Consider the following 15,516-nt stretch of genomic DNA (forward strand, 5'->3'; position numbering starts at 1 on the left):
CTTCCTTTGCAAACAGCTGGATCTGAGTGAGGTTGGATGGAGAGTTTGAACAGCAGTTTTCAGCTCTTTCCACAGATTCTTGATTGGATTCAGGTCTGGACTTTGACTTGGCCATTCTAACATCTGGATACGTTGGTGAACCATTCCATTGTAGATTTTGCTTTGTTTCGGATCATTGTCTTGTTGGAAGACAAATCTCCGTCCCAGTCTCAGGTCTTTTGCAGACTCCAACAGATTTTCTTCAAAAATGGTCCTGTATTTGGCTCCATCCATCTTCCCAGCAATTTTAACCATCTTCCCTGTCCCTGCTGAAGAAAAGCAGGCCCAAACCATGATGCTGCCACCCCCATGTTTGACAGTGGGGATGGTGAGTTCAGGGTTATGAGCTGTTGCTTTTACGCCAAACATATCGTTTGGCATTATGCCCAAATAGTAAAATTTTCTCTAGTCCCTTCCACGACAGCATAGGAGGTTGTCTCTCCACGCCCTAATTGGGACAGGAAGCACAAGAGGTTTAAAAGGACCCTCCCATAGCCAGTGTCTTTCCTGTCCCCATGGGGCATGGAGAGGTTTTCTTTTTCTCCTATGCTGTGGTGGCCGGCGAACTACAGTATATATATATATTTTTTTTTTTTTGTTTGTTCCTACCTAAAGTCGGGCAGTATCTGTCGGGCCTTCGCCGCTCCTCCCCTACTGTTCCCTCACGCTGTGGGGGACCGCTGCTCCAGTCTTCCGGAACTTCTCTGGGGTGATGCAGGCTGTGTAGCTCCCCGGCCGGCGTCCTCCCTGAGCCGCCGGCCGCTTCCTGCATGCAAACTGCTGGGCGATGCGGAAGTGCTACCGCGGGCGGGACTTCCGGGCTAGCGAACTTCCGGTTGGGCACTTCCGGTCGCGGAGGCAGCGTGGAGGACACGCCGACGCTGACACGGCCTGTCAGGGACCGGATGCAGGAGGCGGGGAACGTTCCCTGTCACTGGGCGGGGGGGGGGGGCAGGCCCTTCTGCATAAGGGCTGCCTTGAAGACTTCAGATTTACGGTAAGGATTGCTGCTGTGCTCCCTGACATGTCTTCCCCTGCAGCTGCATCTGCAGAGCCCAGTGTTCCCCCTGCCACAGTAAGTACGGAGGGGGGGGGGGGTGGTCCCTCATGCATAGGTCTCAGGCGGATATTTATGGCTCTTTCTGGTCTGTGTTTTCCAGGAGGACAAGGCCACTAAGAAATTTGACAAAAATGAAAAGTCAGAGAAGTCTGAGAAGTCCGATAAACCGGATAAGCCTGACCGCTATGAACGGACTGAAAAGATTAAAGTGTCCAGTCTGTGTTAAAAAGCTACCTGCAGTCTGGGATAAGAAGCTTTGCCAACAATGTACGGACCAGATTATTAGGGCTGAACAACCGTCCCTGGTAGACGAACTACGGTCCATGATGAAGCAGGAGATTCAGGCCTCGCTAGCCTCCCTCCCTGTTCCTGGCCCCTCTTCCCCAAAGAAAAGGAAACTCCAGTCAGCTCAGTCTGATCATGAGTATGCTGATTCCGCCTCGGAGGGTCCCGATGAAGGTTCTTCCTCCGGGAGGTCTGACCAGTCCTTCCTTTTTCCCCTCAGAAGATTTGGGAGATCTTATTGGGGCGGTTCGGAGTACTATGGGGTTAGAGGAAGTGCAGTCTCTTCCCTCTATCCAGGATGAAATGTTTGCTGGCCTGAAAACCGTCAAACAATTAGGGTTTCCGGTTCATGCCAATATTCTAGATATTGTCTCTCAGGAATGGGAATTTCCTGAGAAGCGTTTCCGGAGTGACCCCAGACGCCGGTTTCCTCTGGAAACTTCTGGGTTACATTGGGAGGTCCCCAAAGTAGATGTACAGGTGGCTAGGGTAGCTAAACAAACGGCGCTTCCCTTTGAAGATACTTCCCAACTTAGAGATCAGATGGATAGGAAGGTAGAGGGCCTCATGAAGCGATCCTGGGAGGCATCGTCTTCTACCATTCAGGCCAACATTGCCTCCACTTGTGTGTCCCCGTCCCTACTTAGGTGGTTAGACCAGTTGGAGGCTCATATTTCCCAGGGTACCCCTCGGGATGAGTTGCAGGAATCCCTTCCCTTACTTAGGAAGGCTACCAGTTTTTTGGCAGATACCTCGGTGGAATCAGTCCACCTGGCGGCCAGGACCTCGGTTCTATCTAACTCTGCCAGACGTGCCCTCTGGCTTAAAGCCTGGAGTGGAGACTCCACCTCCAAAATGAGACTTTGCTCCCTTCCGTTTAAAGGGGATTTGGTGTTTGGGCCTGCCCTGGATGATATTCTGGACAAGGCGAATGATCGTAAGGCCTTGCCTGATCCTAGACCCCCCCAGGAAGCGGTCCTTTCGTCCCTCGCTGCCTCAGGCCTCCCAGCCCAGAGGGAAAGGGAAGGCGGGCCGGTGGAGCTATCCTAAGGGTAGAGGGAGAAACATCCTCATCCCTCCCCATCAACAACGTCCTCAGCAGGACAAACAGTGACTCGGCTCGGGTGGGGGGGACGACTCTCGGCGTTTCTTCCCCAGTGGCGGTCCATCACCTCCTGCCAATGGGTTCTGAAGATCGTCTCAGAGGGTCTCTTAATAGAATTCATCCCCTTCCCCCCTCCTCTTCCGGGTCTCCGAGTCACGGCTCTGGTGTCGCAGGGTTCCCAGGCTCTACTGTACGCAAAGATTCAGGAGCTACTGCACTCGGGGGTCGTTTCCCCAGTCCCGAGTCAGGAAGAAGGGATAGGCCGCTACTCCCGTCTCTTCCTTGTCAGAAAGCCGTCTGGCGACGTCCGGATTATCATCAATCTACGGCGTCTCAACCGGCAGGTCAGGTACTGGCGGTTCAAGATGGAGTCCGTGAAATCGGCTTTTCCCCTGATAGGTCTGCACCACCAGATGGCCTCCATAGATCTGAAGGACGCCTACTTCCATGTGCCCATCCATCCGTGTCACAGGCAATACCTCAAGTTTGCGGTTCTACACGGGGAGGAAGTGCTTCATTTCCAATTCAATGTACTTCCCTTCGGGATCTCCTCGGCTCTAAGGATCTTTTCAAAGATCATGGCAGAGGTGGTCGCCTTCATACGATTGCAGGGTATCTGTCTGGTTCCATATTTGGACGACTTTCTTCTCGTGGCTCCCTCCGCTCAGACCCTCCGGAGCCATGTGGAGAAGTCTTTAGGAATCCTCCGGTCCTTGGGATGGATCCCCAATCTCAAAAAATCACAGTTGCACCCCTCCTCCACTCGGCAGTTTCTCGGAGTGCTGCTGGACTCCGACAGGCAGGCATCCTTTCTCCCGGAGGGCCACAGAGTGGCCCTGCTAGCCAAAATCTCAAAGCTTCGCCGTCAGGCTCGCCCGACCCTTCGGGCGGCTATGTCGGCTCTGGGTACTATGACGTCCTGCATTCCCTCAGTCAGGTGGGCTCAGGCCCATTCTCTGTGTCTCCAGGATCATATCCTGGCACATTGGGACAGACTCCCGTCCTCCCTGAACAGACTGTTTCGCCTCTCGGGGACCGTCTCCTCATCCCTTCTCTGGTGGCTGCGGCCCAACAACCTGCAGGTGGGGGTTGCCTGGACTCAGACGCCCCTGGTTACACTGACAACCGATGCCAGCCTGCGGGGATGGGGTGCTATGGTGGCAAACTCCCCATTTCAGGGGGTCTGGAGTCCTTATGTCAGCTCCCAATCCTCCAACTACCGGGAGCTCAGGGCGGTTAGGGAAGCCCTCCTTGCGGCTCAGGATCTCGTCCGGGACTCTCACGTCCTGGTCTACTCGGACAATGTCACCACAGTGGCACATCTCCGCCATCAGGGCAGTACACGATCGGGCGCCCTGAAGTCTGTGTCTTCCCGGATCTTCCACTGGGCAGAACAGTCCCTGCTATCCCTTTCTGCAGTCCATCTAAAGGGCTCCCTAAACCTTCAGGCAGATTTCCTGAGTCGTCGGGATGTTCATCCTGGGGAATGGAGTCTGGATCAAGCGGTGTTCTGCTCTCTGGTGGCAAGGTGGGGTACTCCAGAGGTGGACCTCTTTGCTTCAGCGGGAAATTGCAAGGTCGCAACATATTTCTCCCTGAACCCTCGGGACAAGGCATTGGGGGTGGACGCCTTCTGCCACGATTGGTCCTTTTGCCTCGCCTACGCTTTCCCCCCACTTCCTCTTCTCGCACGGACCCTGAGGAAGATCAGAGACGACGGAGCCACAACTATCCTGGTAGCCCCTCTGTGGCCTCGGAGGAGTTGGTACAGCCTGATCCTGACGCTCGGGATAGACGGACCGGTCCTCCTGGGTTCCGACCCCAGTTTACTATCCCAGGGTCCGATTTTCCATCCGGATGCCCAGAAACTCAAATTGGCTGCCTGGCTTCTGAGGCCCGGGCACTGAGGGCCCAGGGACTTTCTGACAGGGTTGTGGCTACTCTACAGAAGAACCGTAAACCAGTGACTAATAGTATTTACAATAAAATCTGGATGAAATTTTCCTCCTGGTGTGGTTCTCGGCCTCCTGACCCGCTCCGGCCTAACGTTGCGCAGATTCTAGACTTCCTCCAGAGTGGATTAGACCTGGGCCTTCGACCTAGCACCCTGAAGGTTCAGGTCTCGGCACTCAGTGCAGTCTTTGACACGGCTCTGGCGGATCATCGCTGGATCCGCCGTTTCTTTGTGTCCGCTAGTAGACTCTGTCCGCGTCAGAGGGTCCTGACGCCTCGCTGGGATCTCAATGTGTTCCTTACCGGACTGTCTCAGTCACCCTTTGAGCCGCTGTCCTCCTGTAACATCCGTTCTCTTTGTCACAAGACTGCCTTTCTTGTGGCTATTACGTCTGCTCGTAGAGTCGGGGAACTTCAAGCATTGTCTATTCGGGAGCCTTACCTGACCGTCAGAGATGACAGCATTGTCTTTCAGCTGGACCCTTCCTTCCTTCCCAAGGTGGTTTCGGATTTTCACCGGTCTCAGTCCATCATCCTGCCTTCCTTCTGTCAGCATCCTAGGACTCCGGGTGAGGAAGTGTTTCATTCTTTGGACGTTCGTCGGACAGTGTTGCACTACCTGGATGTTACTGCACCTTGGCGTCTTGATCATAACCTATTCATCCAGCCCTTTGGTCGAAATAAGGGCAGGAAGGTGGCTAAGAGTACCGTCGCCAACTGGATTGTGCGGGCCATTAGAGACGCCTACCTCGCTCAGCATCTCTCTCCGCCTACCGGATTCACGGCGCACTCCACCAGGGCTACCTCTGCCTCCTGGGCTGAACGGGCAGGGGCTTCTCCTGAGCAGATCTGCAAGGCGGCTACGTGGTCTTCCCTCCATACTTTCACGAAGCATTATCGTTTGGATCTGGATTCCAACAGGGATTTGGCTTTTGGCAGGAAGGTCCTGCAGGCTGTGGTCCCCCCCCTAGGTATCAATTCGTTGGTATTCCTCCTATGCTGTCGTGGAAGGGACTAGAGAAATAAGAATTATTCTTACCGTTAATTCGGTTTCTAGGACCTTCCACGACAGCAGGTAATTCCCTCCCTTATCCTCGATATTTCTGGATGTGTTTGTACTTCTCATATGCTACGGGTTCTTTGTAAGACACTGGCTATGGGAGGTGGGAGGGTCCTTTTAAACCTCTTGTGCTTCCTGTCCCAATTAGGGCGTGGAGAGACAACCTCCTATGCTGTCGTGGAAGGTCCTAGAAACCGAATTAACTGTAAGAATAATTCTTATTTTGGTTTCATCTGACCAGAGCACCTTACACCAAACATGTGGAAGATCTTCCAGGTGGCTTGTGGCAAACCTTAAGCGACACTTTTTATGGATATCTTTTGAGAAATGTTTTTCTTCTTGCCACTCTTCCATGAAGGCCAGATTTGTGCAATGTACAACTGATTGTTGTCCTATGGACAGACTCTCCCACCTCAGCTGTAGATCTCTGCAGTTCATCCAGAGTGATCATGGTCTTCTTTGTTTTGAGATGAAAGTTTGGATGGACGGCCGGGTCTTGGTAGATTTGCAGTGGTATGATACTCCTTCCATTTCAATATGATCGCTTGCACAGTGCTCCTTGGGATGTTTAAAGTTTTGGAAATCTTTTTGTAACCAAATCTGGCTTTAAACTTCTCCACAACAGTATCACGGACCTGCCTGTTGTGTGCCTTGGTCTTCATGATGCTATCTGTGCTTTAAACAGAACACAGACTATCACAGAGCAGGTGCATTTATACGGAGACTTCATTACACACAGGTGGCTTATATTTATCATCATTCATTCAGGAAAACATTGGATCATTCAGAGATTCTCAATGAACTTCTGGAGTGAGTTTGCACTGAAAGTAAAGGACGAATATTAGTGCATGCCCCACTTTTCTGTTATTTATTTTTTAAAAAAGTTTAAAATAAGCAATAAATTTCGTTTAACTTCACAATTGTGTCCCACTTGTTGTTTCTTCACCATAACATTAATTTTTGTTATCTTTTTTATGTCTGAAGCCTGAAATGGTTGAAAAATTCAAGGGGGCCGAATACTTTTGCAAGGCACTGTACCAGACTGCAGAAAAAAAACATATGTTTCCTGCAGTGGCGTACATAGAAATCACAGGGCCCTATAGCAAAAGTTGACACCCACAAACACTGTATTGGAGCCACAACAGTCCTGGAACCCCCAATTGGTATGGGGTAATACATTTTTTTTTTTTTTTTTGTGAGAGAAACTAGCTTTACTTAAACATGCACTGTAGACAAATGACACACCAAAAATGTGTCAAACACCATGTGTGAACATAGCCTAAAGGTTCCCATACAACACCTAAGATGAAATCAGACTCTCCCCTGTCTCCTGATGTCTGTGAAAGAAGCATGGGGCATGTTCCTGCTGCCTGTAGCTAGTGTGAGACTGTGACCGGGGTTATCTATGACGGCCGGTATGTCTCGCCCAGGTTGTGCTCACTCCATGATAGAAAGTAAATCCACTATAGGGTTAATGCTGTTTCCCTACAGACTGAAGGAAGGGTTAAATAGAATCAGGAACAAGGGCAGGTGTGCCGGGTGTGAGGGAGTGAACAGAACTCCCTGAGTTTTCTGCTGGAGAGGCACATGTATTGTGTTATGGACTTTTGTTTTGAAGATTAAAACCGTGTGCTGTGAACCTATATGCCTGGATCCCGTGTCTTCTGCTGCGCAGCCGACCGTGCTACCTCACATATGGTGGAGAATGCGGGCATCACAGCCGGTGAGGTGTAGCATCCATCCCTGGTGACCCAGCTGCGCATGTCCTGGATTCGAGCGGCTATACTACAGCCCAAACCCGGCGACGCCATGGAGGACATACTAAAGCATTTGGCTCAGGCTAATGCACAGCAACAACAGGCTAATGCACAGCAACAACAGACCAATGCACACCTGCTCCAATCCTTGCAAGTGCAGGAAAAAAAATTCCAAGAACAGATGGATCAGGCCAATGCACGTCAGCAGCAAGCCTTGCAATTGCAGGAAAAAAGGCACCAAGAACAGATGGTTCTCCTGGCCAAGTCGATCCGTGCCGGACCGACAGCAACAACCCCGGGACCGGGTGATGACGGCAGCGTCCGGAAAGCGGTGAGACAAGCGTTGCAAAAGATGACCCCGGGGGACGATGTGGAAGCGTTCCTGGCGGTGTTTGAGCGGGTGGCCGAGCGGGAAAAGCTGCCGACCCCCCAGTGGGCTGAGGTATTGTCACCCTATCTGACGGGGGAACCCCAAAAAGCGTACCTGGACCTCTGTACCGAGGACGCCATTGACTATGTGACCCTAAAAGCCGAAATACTGGCACGGTTGGGGGTGAATACCTATGTACGGGCTCAGCGGGTAAATCAGTGGTTCTATGAGGAAGCCAAACCCGTACGCTCCCAGGCCTATGACTTGTTGCATCTTGTAAAAAAATGGTTGCAGCCTGACACTCTGAGCCCGGCGCAGATGGTGGAAAGGGTAGTAGTGGATCGTTTTGTGCGCACTTTACCCGTCACCGTTCAACGGTGGGTAGGACAGGGTGACCCGAGTACCCTGGACCAGTTAGTGTCCCTGGTAGAGCGGCATGTGGCTACGCAGGACTTGATACGGGACACTGAGACTTTGCGTACCGCCCGTCGGTCCGGCCCCTCCAAGCCTAGGGCCAAGGACCCACCGCCGACAACGGTGCAGGAGTCCCCTACCGTCCCGCCTGAGGCCGCGGCCGCCAATCCTGAGGTCCGGAAGGTTCTGTACCCTAAACGACAACCCGTCAAAGGTGTTTCCGTCCCCATTAGATGTTGGCGGTGCCAGCGGGTGGGAGATATGGAAGCCCAGTGTCCACTCACCACGGAGCCCATGGATTGTGGGGTTACCCGGCGGGGTTCAATGTATGCTCAGGTGGTGTGTACCGCTGACCTGGTCTCCCCAGAGACGGAGCCCCACTTGTGCCAAATACAGGTGAATGGATGTCCGGTTACAGGATTGTTGGATTCCGGAAGCTTAGTGACCCTTGTGCGATCCACCTTGAGGGCTAAAGTAAAGGCCACAGGACGTACCGTGGGGGTGGTTTGCATACATGGGGACCGCCGAGACTATCCCACGGGGATTGTCACCATCACAGCACCTTGCGGTCAGGTGCAACATGAGGTGGGACTTCTTAACACTCTTCCTTATGACGTGATCCTAGGAAGGGATCTGCCCTATTTTTGGACTTTATGGAAGGGACCCCCTAAGTCTCCTCAGATATTGGTCAGTCCGGGACCTGAGCCCTACAATCCTGAATCCGGGACACCTGCCGTAGGGGTCCCCATGATAGGGACAGAATGTGAACCCGATAGGTCGCCCCTAGAGGTATTGGCAGGAGAGGCTGAGACGGTCGAACCCATCCCGGAGTTGGAGGCGTCCCCGGATACGTTTGGGACTGCCCAACTCCAGGACCCTACATTAATACATGCCCGGAGTCGGGTGACAGTAATTGACTGGGTGGCACAGCTGCCCGGTGCCCAGGTAAGGTACCCCCATTTCGCTCTTAAGCAGGATTTACTCTACCGGGTAGATGAAATACGGGGCGTGGGGGTAGAGCAGTTGGTGGTGCCCCAGCCGCATCGTCGGCGGGTCCTCGACTTGGCTCATAAACACCTGATGAGTGGCCACCTGGGGGTCAAGAAAACGCAGGAGCGAATATTGCAAAGGTTCTATTGGCCCGGAGTCTTTGGGGAGGTAAAACGGTTCTGCGAAACCTGCCCGGAGTGTCAGCTTACCGCACCCCTGACCCATTTTCGCAGTCCGTTGGTACCGTTACCCATTATAGAAGTCCCTTTTGAACGGATAGGGATGGATCTGGTGGGGCCCCTCGTAAAGTCCGCTCGAGGGCACCAACACATCCTAGTGATCGTTGACTATGCCACCCGGTATCCCGAGGCGATACCTCTCAGACATACTGCAGCAAAGCTTATAGCTCGGGAGTTGTTTGCTGTGTTCTGCCGGGTGGGGTTGCCCAAGGAGATCCTTACGGATCAGGGGACCCCCTTCATGTCTAAAGTGACCAAAGAGCTATGCCGGCTACTCCAGATCAAGCAGTTGCGTACGTCTGTGTACCATCCTCAAACGGACGGTTTAGTGGAGCGTTTCAATAAAACCCTGAAAACCATGCTAAAAAGGGTGATTTCAAAAGATGGGAAAGACTGGGATATGATGCTTCCCTATTTGATGTTTGCCATCCGTGAGGTGCCACAGGCATCCACGGGGTTTTCGCCTTTTGAGTTGTTATACGGGCGACATCCCCGGGGATTGTTGGACCTGGCAAAGGAAACATGGGAGCAAGAGCCCACCCCCCCATAAAAGTGTGATTGAACACATTTTGGGTATGCAGAACCGCATAAGCGCGGTCATGCCAATTGTGAAGGAGCATTTACAGGAGGCTCAGGCCGCGCAAAGCGGCCGCTACAATAGACAAGCCACCGTGCGGACCTTTAAACCCGGGGATCGGGTGTTGGTATTAATCCCCACGGCGGAGAGTAAATTCCTGGCTCAGTGGCAAGGCCCCTACGAGATAAAGGAAAGAGTCGGGGTGGTTAACTATAAAGTATTGCAGCCCGGTAGGCGGAAACCTGAACAAATATACCATGTCAACCTATTAAAACCCTGGCAGGAACGGGAAAGCCTGATGGCTGTTTTTTCCCCATCTCCCTCCTCTTCGGGTCCTTCACCTCCGGCTCCAGCGACCTCCGGAGAGGACGAACCGGAAGTAAGGATTGGAGAAGCCCTCACCAAGACTCAGAGGCGAGAGGCCAGACGGTTGGTTCAGCAGAACCCCGATGTCTTCTCCGAGCTGCCCGGTAGGACCAGTCTGATACGACATGATATTGTCACCGAGCCCCACCTGAAGGTACGCCTGAAGTCATACCGGGTACCGGAGGCTCGACGACAAGCCATATCGGAGGAAGTAAAGACAATGTTACGCCTGGGGGTCATCGAAAAATCCCGGAGTGAATGGGCTAGTCCGATCGTCCTAATACCAAAACCCGATGGCTCCTTAAGGTTCTGCAATGACTTTAGGAGATTGAACGAAATATCCAAGTTCGATCTCTACCCCATGCCCAGAGTGGATGAGCTGATTGATAGGCTGGGACAGGCGCGGTATTTTACCACGCTCGACCTGACCAAGGGGTACTGGCAGGTGCCACTAACGGAGTCCGCCAAGGAGAAAACCGCTTTTGTTACGCCGGAGGGTCTCTTCCACTATGTTGTCTTGCCTTTTGGGTTACATGGCGCTCCAGCCACGTTCCAGAGGTTGATGGACTTAGTGCTGGAACCCCACCAGGCGTATGCATCAGCGTACCTGGATGACATCATTATTTACAGCTCCGATTGGCAGACCCACTTGGAACAGGTACAAGCGGTGGTGGACGCGCTTCGAACAGCCGGACTGACAGCCAATCCCAAGAAATGTGCATTGGGACTCACGGAAGCCCGCTACTTGGGCTACGTAATAGGCCAAGGAGTGATTAAGCCCCAAATTAACAAGGTTGAGGCGATCCAGAAGTGGCCTAGACCCCTGACCACGAAGCAGGTTAGGGCCTTCCTGGGTATCGTGGGGTACTACAGGAGGTTTGTAAAGGATTTTGCGGGACTATCAGCCCCCTTGACGGACCTTCTCAAAGGCAAGAAGTCCGTCATGGTGCGCTGGACTCCGCAGGCCGAGGACTCCTTCCGGGCCCTGAAGGAGGTCCTGTGCGGACAGCCCGTTCTGGTCAACCCTGATTTCCGGAAGGAGTTCATTGTACAGACTGACGCCTCGGAGGTCGGCCTGGGGGCAGTACTGTCTCAGGTGGTTCAGGGGGAGGAACACCCCGTCACCTTCTTGAGTAGGAAGCTCACCCCTCCCGAGCGGAATTATAGCGTAGTGGAGAAGGAGTGCCTGGCGATCAAGTGGGCCTTGGAGTCCCTACGCTATTACCTGCTGGGACGGCAGTTTCGCTTGGTGACAGATCACTCTCCACTGGTCTGGATGAGGTCCGCCAAGGAACGGAATGCCCGGGTTACCCGGTGGTTCCTTTCTCTGCAGAACTTCCGGTTTACGGTTGAACACCGGGCCGGTAGGTTGCAGGGCAACGCCGATGCCTTGTCCCGCGGCCCGTGTTTGATGGCTGGAGTTCAACCCCGCACGCTTGAACTGAGGGGGGGGGTATGTGAGACTGTGACCGGGGTTATCTATGACGGCCGGTATGTCTCGCCCAGGTTGTGCTCACTCCATGATAGAAAGTAAATCCACTATAGGGTTAATGCTGTTTCCCTACAGACTGAAGGAAGGGTTAAATAGAATCAGGAACAAGGGCAGGTGTGCCGGGTGTGAGGGAGTGAACAGAACTCCCTGAGTTTTCTGCTGGAGAGGCACATGTATTGTGTTATGGACTTTTGTTTTGAAGATTAAAACCGTGTGCTGTGAACCTATATGCCTGGATCCCGTGTCTTCTGCTGCGCAGCCGACCGTGCTACCTCACACTAGTTATTGGTGTATGGCCCCTTAATGAGAACCTGTCTTGTCCCCCATGCCCTCCCACCCCCTCAGCATTTAAATATTTAGTACTAAATCCCCTGCCTAACCAGCCTGTGAAGTTCGGGGTCCGTACCGAACACATGTTGTTCGTGCACACCCCGAACACGAGCTTTCTGGGACGTTCGTGTTAGTTTGGGTCCAGGGGCTATAAAAAAAAAAAATTAAAGCACGTTATTAAAAAAAACCCCAAAACATTCTAATCATACTTATAGGTCCCACGACGCGTACTGCAGACTTTGTCTCCCAGAACTTCTGCTTCCGCATCCGTCCGATCATTGCTGTCCCCCCACCCACACCCCACCCCAACCCGGTAAGCACCTCTGACTAAAAGGACTTGCTGTGACCGTGACGTCATACCCATGTGACCAGTCATGTTTGAATGTTGTATTACCTCATTGGCTACAGACTGGTCACGTGTGTATGACGTCATCAAAGGTCCTGGTGTGCCGTGATGCGAGTGCCATCACATCACAGCGCACAATCTCCCGACGGCAGCGGGTCAGCTGCATGTATTTTCATGCAGCTGCGGCGCTTCTGTCCTGAGAGTGGGGTGATTCAATGCGAGACGCAAGTGCAATCATCCCGTCAGCTCTGCTTCATCGCTCTGTCCAGAGCGATGTACCAGACCTGACATGGCCCTCTGTGCTTCTCACTGTGTATAGACAGTGTCTGTGAACATTGATGAAGCAGAGTTGACATTGCGCTTTGCTTCTCACTGTATATAGACTGTGTCTGTGCACAGTAAAGAAGCAGAGTTGACATTGCTGTCCCAGTGGATTACGTCAGACTAAGGATTTTTTTTGATAATAAAGATGGAGTCTCTAAATGTTGTTTTTGTTTTATTTCTAATAAAATTTGTCTTTTTTTTTTTTTTTTTTTTGTTATACTGTTTCTTTGAAATTCATGGTGGCCATGTTTAATTTGGCGTGACAATGATTTTCGGGTTTAGTACCATCTGAGAATACAAAGCTGGTATTAACCCCTTTATTACCCAGCGAGCCACCGCCATCACGGCCGCTGGACGAGCCGGGTATAGCGCCTGGAAATGGCGCTGAGAAACAATGCGCCATTTCCAGGGGCGGCTGGAGGATGCAGAGAATCCCAGCCCGCAGCCTGCCTGGTTTTACCGGACTGGCTATCAAAATACGGCGGGAACCCACGAAGGTTTTTTTTTTTTTTAAATTAAAAAAAAAATAATGGCCTTCCGTGTATTTTTTGATCATCAGCCAAGGTAAATCAGGCAGATGGGGGTTGCAGCCGTCTGCTTTATCTGCGCTGAGAATCAAAAATACCACGGAGCGCTACATCAGTTTTTTTTAATTTATTTTTACAGTACTGTGATCTTAGGCAATCAAAATACAGGGAAGCCCATTATTTTTTTTTTTTTTTAATTTCAATAAATGAATTAAAAAAAAAAAATATGCGTGGGCTCCTGCTTCATTTTCTATTGCTAGCTAAGGGTAATCCAAACAGCTACTGGCTGCTAACCCCCACTGCTTGGTGTTAACCTTCACTGGCAATGGAAAATCCAGGGAAGCCCTTTTTTTTTTTTTTTTTTTTTTTTTTAATTTCATGAAATAATTAAAAAAAAAAAAACAAAAAACCAGACATGGGCATATCCCAATTTTTGTGTCCAGCCAAGTACAACTAGGCAGCTGAGGATTGAAATCCGCAGCACAGGTTAGCCCGAGCTTTCTGGGCCCCTCTGCTGCGAATTGCAGTCCGCAGCCGCCCCAGAAAATGGCGCTTTCATAGAAGCGCCATCTTCTAGCGCTGTATCCAACTCTTCCAGCGGCCCTGGTGGCGGGTGGCACGCTGGGTACTAAGGGGTTAATATCAGCTTTGTTTTACTAGCTAGTATTAAGCCAGAGATCCTTTACTGTCAGGCCAAGTTTGACCCGTCCATTTAGAATCTCCAGTAAAGGGTTAAAAAAAAAAAACCAGCACCACACAGAGAAAAAATACTTTATTAGAAATACACACACACACACACACAATATTAGAGAATCCATCTTTATTACTCCTTCTCGATCCTGGTCTTCTGTCTTCTTTCTCCTTCAACCCATGCAGCTCTGCTATATCAGACAGCACTGCATGTGAGGAAGACTCTCCTCCTCCCCCATGCAGTGTAATCACTCAATGAGTGAGCAGAAGCTGCGGGTTGGTAAGCGGTGATGTCACCGCTGCCACCATTGCAATAGTAACCTGACAGGCGGGTTACTATAGCAACGGTGATCTCCGATCACATGATGCCCGGCGCCGCTATTAACTGGTTGTGGCAGCCAATCCCTGCATGTGGGCTGACTGTAAAGAGCGCTGACATGCAGGGACGAGGAGCCGACCATGTTCCAGAGAATCTAGCCGGTACACTGCGCTGGCCGTGTATACAGAGTACTGAGATGGTTGAGCGAGCACCGCGGACCGGCGAGAAGCACTGACATTACCTAGCATGACGTCATAACCATGTTGCCGGTCTCTAACCAACGAGGTAGTACAACGTGACTGGTCACATGGGTATGACGATGAAGGTCCTATCATCAGTGCTGGTTACAGGGAGGGCACAGTGATGATCGGAAGGAGAAGTGGCGGGAGACAGAGTCTGCAGGACGTGTCGCGGGACCTGTAAGTATGACAATGTTTATTAACTGTGTTCTTTATTTTACAGCCCCCGCCCCATCACATAACTGTAAAGTCAAAGTTTGGTGTTCGGACGCAAGTTCGTGTTATCTCAGAACGCGAACTTTACAAAACGTTGGAGCGAGTCTCCCGAACATCGGGGGGTTTGCTCATCCCTATTCATAATATAATTTGTTAGAGCTAGCATCACCGCTGGCTCTGTGAATCTCGCGCATGCAGGTGGCTTTCTTCACAGCATCATTGCAGCAGTTGTGTGCGAGGTTGAATTGAGGCTGTTTTATTGTAATGTTCCATGTTCTCATTTTAGGGAGAGAACGTTTTAATCTGGATTTTGACCGAGATATTCCGCTGGATTATCTTTTACAAGAGAGGTCTAACTCAGTCCGCAGTTCTGATAATATCCGCTCTCAAAGTCCTCAGCACGAAGCACCATCAAGTCCTGAGCCCTATAGTCCTTTTCCTCAAAATAACCAGCTATTCAGCCACAACTTCTACTGCAAAGATAATAACATGAAGACAAATGTCCGGGGAACAAGCAACCTTAATTATTTCTCCAATAATGAATCTATGCACTTAAATTCCCCCGACACCCCCTCTGGTAATTGCCCCTTTTATCTTTATTTGTGCTGCCTAGCATATGTACAATTGGCTGTCTAGGATTCTTCACATGTATAATGATTTGTGTCTGATTTTTAGGCCCCCATCCACATAATGACCAGTATGTATCATTATGCAAAAAAAAAATTGTCACTATTCCATACCTCAGAGTCCAAAATGTTCGAGGTGACATGTATGGCATGGCTTCCCAAACGGGCATATTCATAACCTCTCCATGAAAC

At 51.2% G+C, this 15,516-nt stretch overlaps 1 protein-coding gene across 2 annotated transcripts in view; it reads left to right on the plus strand.

Moving 5' to 3' along the window:
• The window catches only part of TRAFD1 (TRAF-type zinc finger domain containing 1), a 100,263-nt gene that overhangs the window by 41,508 nt on the left and 43,239 nt on the right, over positions 1 to 15,516 (plus strand). The window contains exon 6 of one of the 2 annotated variants that reach the window (XM_075323891.1): positions 14,985 to 15,275. The exons of the other annotated variant lie outside the window; for it this stretch is intronic. Within the exon in view, the coding sequence (XP_075180006.1) occupies positions 14,985 to 15,275 (291 nt within the window). The remainder of the gene's footprint in view (positions 1 to 14,984; positions 15,276 to 15,516) is intronic. 2 annotated transcript variants of the gene reach the window in all.

The sequence above is a fragment of the Anomaloglossus baeobatrachus genome, chromosome 1 (genome assembly GCF_048569485.1).
Source record: "Anomaloglossus baeobatrachus isolate aAnoBae1 chromosome 1, aAnoBae1.hap1, whole genome shotgun sequence".
Classification (NCBI taxonomy): Eukaryota; Metazoa; Chordata; class Amphibia; order Anura; family Aromobatidae; genus Anomaloglossus; species Anomaloglossus baeobatrachus.